At 43.5% G+C, this 15,557-nt stretch overlaps 1 protein-coding gene across 8 annotated transcripts in view; it reads right to left on the minus strand.

Annotated features, from left to right (window-relative positions):
- Positions 1-13,673, minus strand: part of CDC27 (cell division cycle 27) — a 33,431-nt gene extending 19,758 nt beyond the window's left edge. For all 8 annotated transcript variants that reach the window (XM_067311886.1, XM_067311885.1, XM_067311884.1 and 5 more), the window contains exons 1-6: positions 13,535-13,673; positions 7,228-7,303; positions 3,737-3,884; positions 1,458-1,583; positions 573-670; positions 19-173 (exon numbers count right to left, since the gene is read on the minus strand). In XM_067311886.1, coding sequence (XP_067167987.1) covers positions 19-173; positions 573-670; positions 1,458-1,583; positions 3,737-3,884; positions 7,228-7,303; positions 13,535-13,561 — 630 coding nt within the window. In that variant the 5' untranslated portion in view covers positions 13,562-13,673. The remainder of the gene's footprint in view (positions 1-18; positions 174-572; positions 671-1,457; positions 1,584-3,736; positions 3,885-7,227; positions 7,304-13,534) is intronic.
- Positions 13,674-15,557: the final 1,884 nt, after the last annotated feature.

A 15,557-nucleotide genomic window follows, 5' to 3' on the forward strand; every position in this document is an offset into this window, starting at 1 on the left:
GATTTTAGCAAAACTTACAATTGTGTCTTGTGGCGTTTCCATAAGGACAGTCTCAGACTGTCTGTGGGATATGTTGTGATTAGATACCAATGTTGTGCAAGTGTTAGGCAGGCAGCTGCTGAAGTTTTGTAAAGATGTTAATTTAAACGTTTGGTCAGGGTCTGGTTTCTCACCTGTAAGATTGGAAGGAGATTTAACTAGAGTTATTCCTGAGTCTACATGCTGAAGGTCTGGGTTGAAATGAGGAGGACAGTAAACAAAGTATTCTAAAAGGGGTGTGTTTTTATTTCGTTATTTTGAACCTCCCTTACACTAAATCAGTAAGGTTCTTCCATTGCTAACTGGACAATCAGTTTTATTAATAACAGACTTGTTTTTTAAAGTTATTCTCAGAAGCAGTCTGTGGTATCGCTCCCCAAAACAATCCTGAAGAATTCTGTGGGTATTTTCCTTACAAGTTCTGGACATGAGTAAAAATAAACCTTCCCACGTGGAGATGGTAAATCAGAAAACTTGACATACCCAGAAACGTAGAAAACACCTTCACTAGGGAAGCAGTTCTGCAGACTTACCTATTTCACACAGTGATTCAAAAGGGGACCAGAGGAAAGGATTTAAACTAAGGCTCTTTTGGTAACATTCTGATCCTTTGGCAAGCCGGTCCGTCTTGCTGCAAAAAGAATGCAACAGTTAAGGGAAACATAAGAACAGCACTTTTGTTCAAGATAGCTTTCCAGTAGAGCTGAAAAACAAAAACACGTTGAGAACCACAGCAACATTCCTAACTTTTTAAGCCTCAGAAACAGAGCAATTTTGAGTTGTTTTCAAGTTATCTGAAGTATTTAGAAGCAGATGAAAGTCATTTAGATTCACAGTCCCCCCCCAAATTACTGTACCTAAGTGCTAGTGTATACTAAGAAAGAATCCAAGAAATCCTCTATTGCTATTTAAATTAATCTGTTCACATTTACCAAAACCTTTCTTGTATCTAAGCAAAAGCAAAACACTTACATATGTAAAGTTTTGCTGACAGGCATTAGTAAATTGGAAAACTCCTCAAAACTTTCATTTGAAGAATACAGCTATTCATCTTTAGAACAGATACAGGAAATTGAAATGGTAACACTGAGGAAATGGCCTTGAGAGTTGCACTTAAAGAACACAGAACAGGCCTAAGTTACTAAAAATTACTCTTGGATTGCATGCTTAACAACCTGGAAAAGAGGCCTTTATATTTTCAAGCGCTCAGAAGCTCTGTGTGAAAGACAAACTATGCTTGTGTTCCAAGTTAGTTAGCTTCCATAATAATCTATGTGCATCTAACATACTCTAAATTTGTTCAGGCTATGTAACCCAGAGAGAGCTGAACCCGGTGGGGACTGAAAGTTTCTTGGCTAAGGTTTGGTCTGGTCAAATTGAAGTGCATGCTTTAACAGACAAAATAAAAGTAACTTTACCAATAGACATGTCCCAGTAAGGAGAGCGTAAAGCATGCAGAGTCTCCAAACTCCGTAACAATGTCATCATGGCTTTTCTGTTTATTCAACACTCCACCAGACAAGATCTGCTCTCCTTCTGCAAGCCTTTTTAAAAAACAAGAGGTTTAAAGGGGTTACAAGGCTCACAGTATTGGTAGTCCAGTGTTTTCACCCTGCTGCAAACAAAAACAGAAATCCATTGTCAGTGTTCGAGTTCCAAATCACGTCCAAACTAGCTCCTAAAAAAAGTGAATCTTAAATAAGTGATTGATTCCTTTAGTAATGTGGAGGAATGCAATATTCTGAGGCCAAACATCTCTACTGGGGTGTGGGAGTAATCACTCACACTATTCCAAAAACAGAAACACATAATGCAAGATGATTTTTGCAAGAGTACCTTATCTTAGGTAGAACGCTAAAAGAAAGCAGTGGGGGGAAAGAAATTCTCTAGCCACTTCATTTTTGAAGGCCTTTTACCGGTAACAAGCTAAGGCAACAATTGGGAAATCAAGCCAAACCAAGTAACAAATGCATCCTGCAAGGGTCCATGCACTCAGTTCTTCTGATCCAGTACTGGGATATGGCACAAACTTTGCATTTTAATGCCTTGGTTTCTTACAAGAGAAGAGCTCAAAAGGAGAACAACAGCTTATCTTGCATCTACTACACCTGCAGTGAGCAACACTGCTCACTTGGGACGGGTTGCACTATCAAGCTTGAAAATTATTTTAAACTGCCTTTTTTGAGGGGAAGGGAGGAGCTTCTCTGGCACTTCAACCCAAAACCTGCATAAACAAATCATCTCCTTTACTCCCCTCCATGTAAAGTTATGCTGGTATGTAGGTGCTTCTGTCAGTGTAACCATTCCCATAAGAAAATAAGGTACACGAGCACATTTATACAGATGTAACTGAAATAATGCCAGTGACAGTTAAATTTAACAACTTCTAAAGAAAAGAAAATTTGTAAAGTTTTTTTTTTAATCCCATGTTTCTAACCAAAAGCTGTTCAGAAGCTATACATACACCAGACTTTGTCAGAGGAAGGGAGAGAGAAAGAATGACCAGCTTCAAACTTATTCCACAGGGACCTTTCCAAGTAGAGCATTAACATGATTTCCATCTCAGCAAAAAAAGCTGCAGAGAAGCCTGTATCCTAATAACTCCCAAAGTGTTAGAATAGTGCCAAAAGAAACCCAACAAGTCAAGATATCCTCAACACTCCAAAAATGTCAAAGGACTTTGGAGGGGGCGAGTGGGAGATAAAAAGCTTTTCCTGCTGCCTCTCAAAGACAACCTGCATTTTGATTACATATTGTGGGTAGGATCACGAACACTGCAAAATAATCACATCATACTGCATCAAACTCCACCTATTACCTAAAGAAGTTAAATTTTTTTGTTGCTGAAAGAAGGCCACTTGTTAAAAACAAGCTCTTTGGTAGAGAAAGATTTACAATTCTGGAGAAAACCTCACAGTATTTCAAATATTTTGAAAAAAAAAGGTTTTTGCATCCCTTGCTCCCTCACCTGCTCTGTTCTGCATCTCAGTCATACATTGTGTCCCACATTTCAGCTTTTAAAGCTGAAAAGTCTACATAGACATGAAATACTCATTACTGAACTCTCAGGGCATTAGGGCCTGTAGTTTAAACAGTATCATTTTTATGTACTTGCTGTTAGACAGACTCCAGAGAATCAGCAAGACCCCCTGACACTGCTATGTCCCTCTTAAGGTTGATTTTGATGGTGAAAACAGCATGCATCCTTGGGTGTTGACTTAAGGTTTTTAGTAAGATTTGTCTGCCATCTTTTTCCCCCATTAGTAAGTAATGGGCAAAGAGGAGGAAGTTTACTGTTTTAGAGGTAGTGGCCTGTTAAACTCACACTAGAAAGACTTGATGAAATAAGTCAAGATAACACAGTTAGGAGGAAAATAAAAAAGTATCAGAGAGACACAAAACCAAAACAAACACTTCTCAGATTAGTCTCATTCAGTCTTCTCAGCATCAGCTTTTCTCCCCCTACACAGTTTGGCATCTCCTTTGCAAGTTATTCAATACCTTTTAGAGGTTTCTGCAATATGGGCTAATGTGCATTAGGTCCATATCTGAAAGCAAAGTGAAGTACTTATAATCTTTAGATTTGAAGGACCAATGAATTACCAGTTTCTGCAATGTGACAGCTTTCAAAGAGAAATCCAAACAAAAAAAAAAATGCATTTGTAACACTGGTACAGAACATAGAGGGTTTACTTACTTGCTGAGGTCAACACAACATTTTGCAAGCAGGTATTTACATTGTGGGGTAGTACAGCTGTGTCCCTTTAGAAGCCTGTATGCTTTATATGCCTTTCCTGAGCGGTAGTAACACGTTGCCAGTAAAAACAGTGCTTCTTCTGAATGTACTAAAAAGCAACAAAAAGAGGAAAACATTCACTTGTCTTTTTTTTTTTTTACCATTTTGATACAAGCAATCAAGGTGTAAAAGGCAGCTAACAATAAGATACAAAAACCCAAGTACCGATGCTCGAGACTGAGACGTGTTTCCTTTATTAGTTAGCATATAGCGAACTTCAACATGCCATTTTCTTGTATAGTCGGACCAACTTTTAACATCCACTTCGCAAGAGAACTTTGATCCTTTTGGCTACCCAATCTAAATATGTGATTTGCCAGCTTGTTGTTAAAATCACAGCAAGTCAAGCAAAGCGAAGCTGTCATTCCCAGTACAGCAGAACTACTTTAACAACTTGTTGGCCACAGCAAGACTTGGCTCAGAATATTATCACAAAACATTTCCTAGTAACACTTTGCACTAGCTTAAGCAGTGTAGAAACACTGGCACAATGATATCTGCCAGGAAGCAAAATAACTTTTAAGCAGGGAGGATCAATTTCAGCCAAAGTAGCTTATTTAAAAGTTTTAATCCTAATTTCAAATCAGCTTCTCTTATTTCTATTTTTACTTCTGTTTTTTTTCCCTGAAGATCTTGATTCTACATTTTCAAGTGACTTATTAAAGCAAATTTTATGATTTTAATGACTATTAAAGCAGAACAATTTCCAGTCACCTCTACCCCTAACATTAAATCTAGTCCTTTTTGCTGCCTACACCCATTTCTTTGGGCACATGGCTTAACATTACCATTCAGATGCTTTATTTATGCAAGGAAGCAGTGATAAGGACAAGTTTTCCTGGAAATCCTCTCCAAGTTTAGCCCTGACAGGTTTCTAAGTTCTGAATGAAGTAGTCATCTTCAGGAAAAATAATCTCTACCTAAACCAAAAACTAGAGTAACCAAGAGGGAAGCATTTCTCTATCATAGAAACCGAAAGTAGATTTGATTGTGTCTGTTTCAACATTTCTTCCATAGCAGAGAGAATGTTCCATTGCAGCACATAATATATTCAAAGAGCTTGACTTGGCATCCAATTTAAGACTGAGCTCAGACTTGCTGATTTTACTTGTGATTACAGCATGAAGGACAGACAGCAGCTCACCCCTGAAGTGACTTTAAAACCGTACTGCACGATTGGAAGCTGGAAACTAAAATGCCAGAGAACCATGTTGATATGTTAATTCTACTGTTAAGCTAGTGATTGTGTGAAATATTGGTATGTCTTCATTTTCACTCCCTTTTCTGGATTTTAAGCAAAAGAAAAGAAATATCCCTATACAGTCAGCGATTATGTACAGCTATGGTGTTTTACCCTATTTGTACTTCCCAAAAGTTACTCTCAAATTGCTGACACTCAACAAGCTATTTTACTTCAGAGAAAGGCTGCCTATGAAGGCAGGCAATTTAAAAACTCGAACAATTTCAAAACCCACATTAATTTATGCTTTTCAGAATGCACTACCATGCAGATGGAATTCAGCATTAAAAAACACCATATAATTATGGTGCTTCTTCACCTAGCTATGTGGGACTCTTGTACAACACATTTTGTATACTGATTTTTCTAAAAAAGCTGTTTGGGCAGCCTGCTCAAGTCTTTTGCTACACTGAAAACAGACTAAAGTTTGCATTTAAATCAAAACCAAATAAATTAAAAAATACAAATAAATCAGCAATAAGAGTTTGTGTTTGTTAAATCAATTCTTTTATCCGCTAACTTAATACACTTCAAGAATCCTTGGAAACTATGAAGCCACATGCTCCCACAAAGACACTAATTGCAGGTGGACAACCCCCCCCCCCAAAAAAAAAAAAAAAAAAAAAGAAGTTCTTTTCAGGGTGAAAACCTTATGGCCATATGGAATCACTGTATTCAGGTTCAGCAGCTTCTGCTCTGCAGTACAACTACTTATTTTAACCAGAAATCAGATGTTTTGTTAGTAGTTACGTGAACCAAGCAATTGCTCGTTGTGTTCTCTCAGCACTGCTGTCTACCAAAAAGAGCTGAAGCATTCTTGTAGGGTATTACTCCACAAGGATAATGTCAGTATATCAGGCCGTGTACTTTCTCTTGGCTTCAGCAAAAAGGAGATTCTCTTTGTTTCTACAGCCTTGGTAATTTCCTTCTAGGATTTTCCTGTATCTCAATGCACTGTATTCAGGGTAAATTTGTCATCCCTAAAAACTATTTCCTTTATATACACCTTGATGGCAACCCTAAGACTCCCATAATATTCTACACATTTCTCATTTGAGCACCAGATGGAAGAACCCACATTTCTTGGGTAATCTTGCCAAGACAAGAGGAAGAAAGTCCTTATTTCTCAAAAATTAGATGTGTGCTTCCAGTGTTAAGTGCATTATGGGCACGTCAGGCAATATATTGTTGAAAGGGAAACATTTAATTGTAAGACAGAGCATGAAACAGAAAGTGTTTTAATTAGTGTTATAAGCTCAAATTTTGTTTAGCATGAAAAAATTAAAATGCGTATTTTTCAGCTTAAGGTTTTATTCTCCATGTTAGTGAGTAGGGGAGAATGTGTTTCACAATAGAGAGGAAAAAAACCCTGAATATCAGTATCAAGAAGAAAGAAGTAGAGAAGAAAAAAGCTTATCTGAAGCCATAGAGGAAAAGATAAGAAATAAAAGGACTAGAGCACAAGAAGAAAATGGTCTTTGAAAGACCTGGGAAAAGTAGAGATTTGTGTTACTGCTGCCTGCTTAGTATCCAAGATACATCATAGATCTGGCAGCATTATAATGAAGTAACAATTAACAAGAATAGAATTGGAGGCATCTATTCCATTTTATGTTCTCACTCTCACCATCTCAGTTTCACTTTATACATATCTCTCATCATCACAAGACTCTCTCATTCAGGTATCACACCAATCCACATATGAGAACAGGATTACTGGTGAAGCTAGCTCTTAATATCAAGAAAGCCTGCAGAATTTGTGTACTACGTCTATCCTCAAGCGCCCCTGAAAAACATGCAGTTCTTAAGGTAATTAAAAAAAAAAAAAAGAAAGAAAAAAAAGAAGCACCCCAAAACCCCACAACTCCCCCGTCTGACACCTAACAGACCACTGGAAACATTACACTTAAGCACTTGACTCCAAGTCTAATTTTTCTTTTCCTGCAAAAGGTGGTTTTACTGTAAAATAACATTGCCATTGTTACAAGACTTGATTTTTCAACTGAATTGTGAAGCATTCTTCTGCTTTCCCAGGCAGAACAAAGTTAACTTTTACTATCACAGCAACTGGTGCAGGACAAAGCAGGACCAGAGGCTTAAAATCCTAAATCAAAATTGAAAAACATCAACTTCACTTTTGCAAAATACACACCTTCTGCATATAATCTTTCTGCGAGGAACACTGCATCACGGTAAGCATAGTGGTTAAGTGCTTGCCATATAGCAGCCTGTAAGACAAGAAAATAAATAAATAGTTTCAAGTATTAGTAAGGAGATTCAGAATTCTAACTTAACACAAATGTCATTAACAGTCCAAGAATATAACTGGTGCTCACCTCTTACTATACACAATCATCTATAAACCTCAGCCAACATGCACTGAAACAGCGGAGAATGCTTCCACTCATTACTGAGTTTCAGCCTTGTACATAACTGAGCGTGGATTATTGCATACTACCACCAAATTATAACATATTAAGAAAAGGTGAGAATAAAAACATCCCTCAACCTGTTACTAGAGGATTTGGTTTTGCTCTTACCTCTTTGCAGTGCCTGAATTAATAAGAAAAAAGCAAGCTGTGGTACCCAACCCATTTTTAAAGACATTGTGCACAAACTCATTTTAACTGTCTTAAGATGAGATATGACAAACTGAAAACCAACAGGACTGGGAACCATGTCAGGGTCCGAGGCTGTCAATAGCGGACTGCTGTTGATTAAGCATACTAGGTATACAGCATTTTCCTTGATGAGACATCAGCGTTCCTTTAACAACCAAGATGAACATGATCTGCTGCTTTTTGTTGTGGTGTTTTGTGTGGGTCTTTGCTCACCAGTCACCTCTTTCCTGCCACTGATTAAGGTTGTGAGGTATCACATAAGAATGCATGAAATGCAATGAGAAGGACAAACAGATATATACAGACATACACGAAGGCAAGTGACTTCTATGCTTTGCTCATATACCTATATCTGGCCAAAACCAGCTATCTGCCTAATGGTACTAATCTTCTGTTTTCATGGATGAAGTTAGAGTTTGGGATTAATACGTTAGCAATCAGAAGGCCTCAAAAGATGGTAGTGTTCCAGTGAAATGCAAGTCAAGTGTATGTTCAGGTGCGTACAAACTGTGTACTCCATTAATTTAAAGTAGCTGTCATAGTTACTCGCATCGTTGTCATTATTAGCAGAGTCAAAAGCAAGAGCTGTCCAGCAAAGGAACAGGTAATTTGCCTCAGATCAGATTTAAAACTGTTGTTATCTTTAAGAAGAGAAGTTCTTTTTCCCATCCCACCCCTTTAACATCTGCTTGGTCTTTTCTCCCCACCTATTAAAAGCTGCGGCATGCTCGCTTATCTGGGTTTGTTTTCTGAGGTGAGATGGATTGGTATCAGCACTGCGATTCCTTCCCATCTGGCAGTCTTGCTTGAGTTCCAAAGCAGTTTCCCATAAGATAGCAAACAGCCATTTTGCAGTAGTTTTGTCATTACTGATCCAAACAAGATTTGAACTCGTGAACTCAAGGCTCTGTGGTCTAATATTTCTCCAGTATTTATAAGCAACTGAAGACAAGAACAGAAACTAGCTTCTGATAATGTATCAGACACTCATCTTTTCCAAAGCTAATGATATAGCACCCAGTAATGCTATTCCCAGCAGGAAAAGCAAGTGCCAATTTCATTAAAAAAAAAAGTTCCAACATCACATACAGTTACATGTACCATATGCTGCTACTTCCAACACAAACTTGACAAACTCAGGGTGTGAAAAATGTGCGAGTTCTCTTCACAGGAAGCCTACACAGTCTTTATGAACGGTACACACCAGAGCTTCTAATTACTATATAGAATGTTATATACAAAAATCTCTACAGAGATCACTATTTTCTTCTATCAGTATATTTAAAAGCCAACAGGTACTTTTAAGCCCCTGTGAAAGTCTTTAAAAATGAATTCTCTTAGTTTGATTATTATACTGTGAACACTTTATGTCCCTCTGGTTGTATTTCACACTTCAGGCAGACTCTGTGGCTGAAGTTATCTTAAGTGACTACTCTGTTTCACCTTAAAAAGCTGCCAGGCCATATATTGCTCTGTGCCCCTCAGACAGCATGGCACAGAAAGTACAAGGCAGAAGGAGGATATTAAAATCTTTGAGACTACATCCAGGTTAGAGCAGCCACAAGGTTTCCTTTTGCTCTTGCTCTCGGAAGCTCTTCCTTTCCTCTACTGAGTCACAAGAGATATTCGGATGACCCTGTCCAGGCTGTGCTGTCTTCAGGTTAAAAACAGTTGTCTTTATGTGGTGGTAACTCAGCGTGCTTACAAGACAAAGGCATGGGGCAGGGGATGGTGGTGGAGAAGTCAACATCATTCAAGTTCTCAAACAAGAGCAGGTTGCCAGATGCATAATCTTGCTAAAGCTGAGACAGGACACCAGTGATTTTTTTCTAATGTGACTGTGACACAGACCAAGTTATACAACGTACTGGCTCAAACAACAGTCACTGCTAAGCAGTGTCCCAGTGAAAGCAAAAAGTCAACTGGTAGAGTCCATGTTATATAAAAATTGCCATTTTGAAACCAAAGAGGTGCAACTTGGAATCATGCCTTCAATAGATAAACTCTGAAGACTGGATCCTTGCGTATACTGTCCTACAATAACAGAAAGCGGAAAGGAAGGAGGCAGGGAATCAATTACCTGTGCAGTAATTGTTTTCTATGAGAACAGCAGAAGTCTAATTTACAACTTTATCTCAAACTACCGAAAAAGATTTCTTGCATGCCTTTTAGGAAGCAAATTTTGAACAGGAACGTCTATCTCTTTACACAGTAGTAATTTAGTTTGTTCTAGTTCATTATATCTAGCCACAGCATTAGTGGCTTTGAGAGCACCGGGAGACTCCCAGGCACGCACATGACAACCGTTAAACCAGTGTATTCTAGGATACTTAAAGAAAACCCACAAACAAACACGTAAAATTCAACTGAACACCATGAAGAGTGGTCTGAAGCAAAAATTTGGGGGCCATTTAGCCAATGAAAACTATTTAATCCCCAAAGACTTTAGAGTAGGACTATCCAATACAATTGGACAACTCGGCTTCTTTCCCATGGTAGTCATCAGATTTTACAAGGAATCTGTCAATTCAGACCCAGAGAAGAAGTCTCCTCAGGAGCATGCAAAGCAGTTGAGAACTTTGGCTGCAATGTCTGTTCTCAGGGCTACAAACAATTATGGACAGGAGGGCAGCTTGAAGCATTTCAACAAAATTTTATTTTAACATGCTTTGCATAACAGATAAACCTCCAATCCTAGTTTCCCATTTTACTGAGCATAAGCATTAACTTGTAAATGTAAAGTGAATAAGGAACTCCAAAACTACCATACCAGCTACAGCTCTGTGGCAAAGCATCCTCAGAGAGGAAAGCAAGAAAACAAAAGCCTATTCAGCCAGATCCATCTTCTGTGCAGAAAATCCTGTGCATTGTCCAAGTGTCAATTTGCAGCTAAACCCAAGATCTCTCTTAAAAGATTGGGGCTCTCTTCTGAGTTACGTGACCTTGGAAATTATGTTCAAAGCTTTATAGCCTATTAACACACCCAGCAATCACTTCCTATCACAATTTAAGACTTGTTCAGGGTGGGCAGAGGGGAGGAGAGAGCTTTCAGTGGCAACCCTTGCTGCATTTCCTACTTATGGAAAGTCTGTCCATTATATAACTGAACACTGATATACTGACAGTGCATTTATAACCATAACAACAACACAAACTTGGAGTTCAAGCATCACTCAAGTGGATCACAGCAGATGATTACCTTGAACAGTTAAAGTCTAAGAAAAGCATTCGTTTTCAGGATGTTTTTCAGAAATATTTTAAAAGGCATCCAATCTGTTTCTCAGCACATGGGATAAATGGCTTTATGTTTGAGTTGAAGAGTTTTAATTGACCACATCAGGAAGTACAGTAGAGGTCTGTTCTCTACTTAAATTCTGGCACTTTTATTCATGTGTGGGAAGCTTTTCACGACAGGAACTTCATATACTTAAGACTCAACATTTACAAGGCAATATACATGGAGAGATTTCATTATTTATCTGTCACACTTTGCATATCACGACTGTAAAGATGACAGTTTTTCCTGGAATGACAAACCCTATAGACATCTGCAAGCCTGGGAGAGAACAGACAGCTAGACAGCAGAAATCTCTGCAAGGACAAAAAAAAAAAAGAGAAGTACTGTCAACTTTTATAAAAGTATTGTTAAAACATACAAAAACAGAAAACCAGAGATAAGTACTTGGACTCCAGCTAAAATGGGAACTCAAAAATACAACTGACTTAATCTAAATGCATACTGCAAGATGGAGACTGATCACCGGACACATTATATTAGTAACAAAACAAACACGAGCTGGTTTGGAAAGCTGCTGTAATACAGCAGTCCAGTCCCCACACCACTGCCCATATCTATTCCCAAGAAGGACTACAGGTGACTAAGGCAGCCAGGCTTCTGTCAAGTCACCAGCAGAGAATCGGGAAGCAAATAACTAAACAAGAACTCTGTTGGGGCAAGGGGGGAGAAAAGCAGCAAGCATGTTTAGGATCAGCAGTTCACTCCAGCACAGTCAGAACCTGCGCAGAACCCAAATGTTGATGTCGTTTTGGAGGGTGCACTGCTTACTTCCCTGCCACTGAAAGCAAGTGGAACCAAGGCCACAGCTTAAACTTACTAGTATTGCTGTAAGCGTAGAACAGCAGCAAGGCAGACAGTAGTAGAACCACTGACTAAAGAATTATTTGGCATTTCAAAGTGGATGAAGTCAAAATGGATATATTCAATGTAGCAAAGTCCCATCAAAACATATTCAAGTTCATAAGAGCTTGAGTATGGAGAATGTTATTAGATAGGTCTTTACATTTCTGAAAGAAAATAAGACTGCGCATTTCTGCCAGGGAAGTCTCAGAATAACAAATTATTTTCCACTTGGTTAGTCTAATTAAGACAGTATTGGAAACATTAAATATTGTTTCCTGTCATTCACTCCAAAATGTGCATTCTTGCTTCCTTTTCTATTGTAATCCCATGTTTTCCTAGAATACCCAACTGTTGCAAAACAGCAGTCCAGCTCCAGCATAACAGCAACGGCTTGAGTACAACCGCTGCAGAAGAGGGACCAGGTGGCTGAAAGCATTTCCAGCACCCCATTGACTGCTGCTCTCCGAGTGGACCAAGAGAACAACGGCACCAAGGACATAACCCCCTGGTCTGCAGCAGCAGGGCCATCACTGCCACCATCTTGCACAGACAGGCTCAAGGCAGCAGGGTGGTCTCCCACAGAAGAAATCTTTCTTCTCCCTCATCTTCTTCTCGTTAAAGGAAGAGAGGAGAGCCAAAAGCAATGATTTCACTATGTTCATGACAGTACGCAATTCCTATACTAGCAAAACACTTACAGTGAGAGGTTTTTAACACATCAAGGAGGGGGGGAAGCGTTAAAGAAATCAAAAAAAAAAAATGGAAGCACAAAAAAGAGGAGTGGTTAATAGAAGATTACAGAAAGGCTGGTTAAAGTGATGTGCATATAGGAAAGGTGGAAAGAGGAAGCAACTTCTTTGGTCTGCAAATCCTGTGTTTTGGATAGGAAGACTAAAAACAAGAGTGGGAAGTCCATCAGGAGAACTGCAATTAGACTAAAACATGGTAGGGAAACGATGACATGTACATCATTTTCTCTTCTAGGTCTCTTATCAGTCTGAAGATACCAACTCCTTGGGAAATAAGGAACGTCCTTCATTTGCACGACACGTATAGAGCCGAGCACACCGTGAGCATTTAAAAGCAAAACGGCAGCAAATGCAGACAGGTGAGCGAGATGGAGAGAGAGAGAGAGGAATCAACAGGTCTCCCAGGGGACCTAAGGGGTGGGGGGAGCAGAAGGGCCTTTTCTGGAAGCAGGCTCGGCTGCGGTGCTACGGGAGCCCGACACCTCCTGCGGGGAGGCCGAGTCCCCCCGGGCCAAGAGGGGCCCCCCGCAGACACCGAGCACCCCCTCGGGGCGGGGGAAGCCCGTCCCAGGGGACGCACGGAGCGGAGAGGAAGCCCAGCAGCCCCGCGGCGGCTGCACGGTCCCAGCCGGCGGGGCAGAGGCGCCCGGGCCGGCAGGGAAGAGCCGCCGGGGCGCCCTGCGGCCCGGGCCCCGCTTCCACCGGCGGCGGCGGGGCAGCCCGGGGCCCGCAGCCCCCCCCCCCCCGCCACACACACACCGGGAGCGGGCCGAGGGCAGCGGGGATCCCCCGCCGCAGGAGAGGGCCCGGCGGCGGCGAGGCCCCCGCGGCGAGCGGGCTGCGGAGCGCCGCGGCGGGACCGGCTCCCCCCGCTAGGCCAGGCCGGGCCGGGCCTTCGGGCCTGAGCGCGGCGGCGAGCCCGAGCCCGTGCCGCCCAGGGGTCGGTACCTGGACGGGTTCCTGCAGCACCGTCATCCTGCTCCCCCCGACCTCCGCCTCCTCCTCGCCGAGCCCGGAGCGCGGCGGCCCCGGCCCCGCCTCAGTGCGCGTCCCGGCGGCGGCGCGGCGCGGCGCGGCCCCTGCTCATTTAAACTCCCAGCGACCGTTACCGGGGCAGGCGGCGGGGAGGGAAGGAACGAGGCCGGCCAAGCGCCCGAGCCCGCCCGAAGCTGGCGGCGGAAACACCCGAACGCGCCGGCGGAAACACCCGAACGCGCCGGCGGAAAGAGCCGAGCGCTGACGGAAAACAGCTGAGAAAGCTCCGCTCGTCAGCGAGGCGGAAGCGCCCGAGCCGGCGGAACCACCCGAGCGCGGCCGGAGATTGCCGAGCGGCGGAGCGGGGCGGGGCGGCGGGCGCGGGGAGCGGGCCCGGCGGCGCTGAGGCGCGGCGAGGTCGCTCGCCCGCCCGCAGGAGGCGGGTACGACCCGCTCGGCTGCTTCCCTCCGAGCCGGGCTGGGGGCTGCTTTAGGCCTGCAGCGCCCGCGAGGTTAAATTAAACAAAAACCCGCCTTTAGACCGGCTGGGCAGCCCCTCGGCCCCGTTCCCGCCCGTGCTGTGCGCGGGGAAGCTGCGTGGTACCGGCCCCCCCCCGGGTGCCTGGAGCCCGGGCAGCCCCCAAGAGCCTATTTACGAGTTTGTAATCGCTGGGGTAAAGCTGCAGGTGGTCGCTTTAGCGGTGTGGGCAGCCTGGCACCGGCAGGCAAAGCTTGCCTGAGTAACAGAACTGGTCACGGAGCAGTGTTTCCCCCCCCCCCTCCCGAGATGGAGACCGGGCTGACTATCGGGTCACCTTGAGCCGTTTCGCCCGGGCTCCTAACACGACAGGCCCTACCGATGCGATGCGGTGGAGTATCTGCCTTCCCCAGCGGCCTTCGGCCTCGTGCGGACGGTGCCGGCGGTGGCGTCCGCCCACACGCGCGTGCGCGCAGCTTAGGGCTCCTTTCGAGGAGCGCGGCCCGTCCTCTTCGCCTCATCTCGGCCTCGCTGCCCTGCCCCGAGCTGCTGATAACTCCTCGGGATGAGCGCTGGCTCCATCCGTCTCTTCGTTCCACAGGGATGGCGCTGCCTCCCCTGAAGCCCAGACCATCTTTGGTACTGGTCTCCGTCTTATCGCAGGCGGAGGAGATACGGCCGCAGGCCCTCCTTGGGCCGGGGGGTTATTTTTACCTCTCCTCAGAGTCCCCTGGACTCGGAGTAAAGCATCCGCACTATAAAAGGACACAGCGTTGACTATCGTCTTGGGACGTCGCGACGTGGTTAGATTCCTCCGGCCCTGACGTGCTGCTCTGCGTGCGGGGACGCTCGCCGGTGTCCGCAGATGCTTTTTATAGATGCTCGTGGGACTAAAACTGCCAGCTCGCAGGGCTTTTTCGGTGGCAGAGGCAGGTGGTGGGGCAGCAAACGTACCTGGGGCAGCTGGACGAACAGGGCCAGTGGTCGGCGTCCTCAGGGTGGCTTTGCTTAGCAGTTGTGTCCTGCCTGTCAGGATGCCCAAATGGCCCAAGCACGTGAAGACAACACCAACAGCCTGGCCTAGGGTGTGAATCCACCCTCCTCTTCCCTTTGCCCCTCACCACTCCGCGGCAAGGGCTCGTACCCAGGGCTAATTTCAACCAGCGGAGGTGGCAGGGCGCAAAAGCACATAGGTTTCAGTTACAGCTGCTAAGTGCATCATTCCAACCTGTTTTAGTATAAATCAGCCCTGCTTTATCCTAAAGAGACAAAACAGGTCCCCAAAGGAATGGGTGACTGTATCCCCGAGGGTACTTCAAAGGCTGGATTTCACAGTACTCATGTACTTTCTGTAGTTCTCTCTGTCTTTTCCTGCTGCTCTTTTTCTGTCTGTCTCTTTGCAATAATCTCTCTGGTTTTAATTTACAGTGTCATTCCAGTCTGCAAAGAAGCTGGAGACTGAAACGCAAAGCTTACGCTTTGCATACGGGAGTGAGAGTGCGGCCTCTTGACTTGCCA

The sequence above is a fragment of the Apteryx mantelli genome, chromosome 28, assembly GCF_036417845.1.
Source record: "Apteryx mantelli isolate bAptMan1 chromosome 28, bAptMan1.hap1, whole genome shotgun sequence".
Lineage (NCBI taxonomy): Eukaryota > Metazoa > Chordata > Aves > Apterygiformes > Apterygidae > Apteryx > Apteryx mantelli.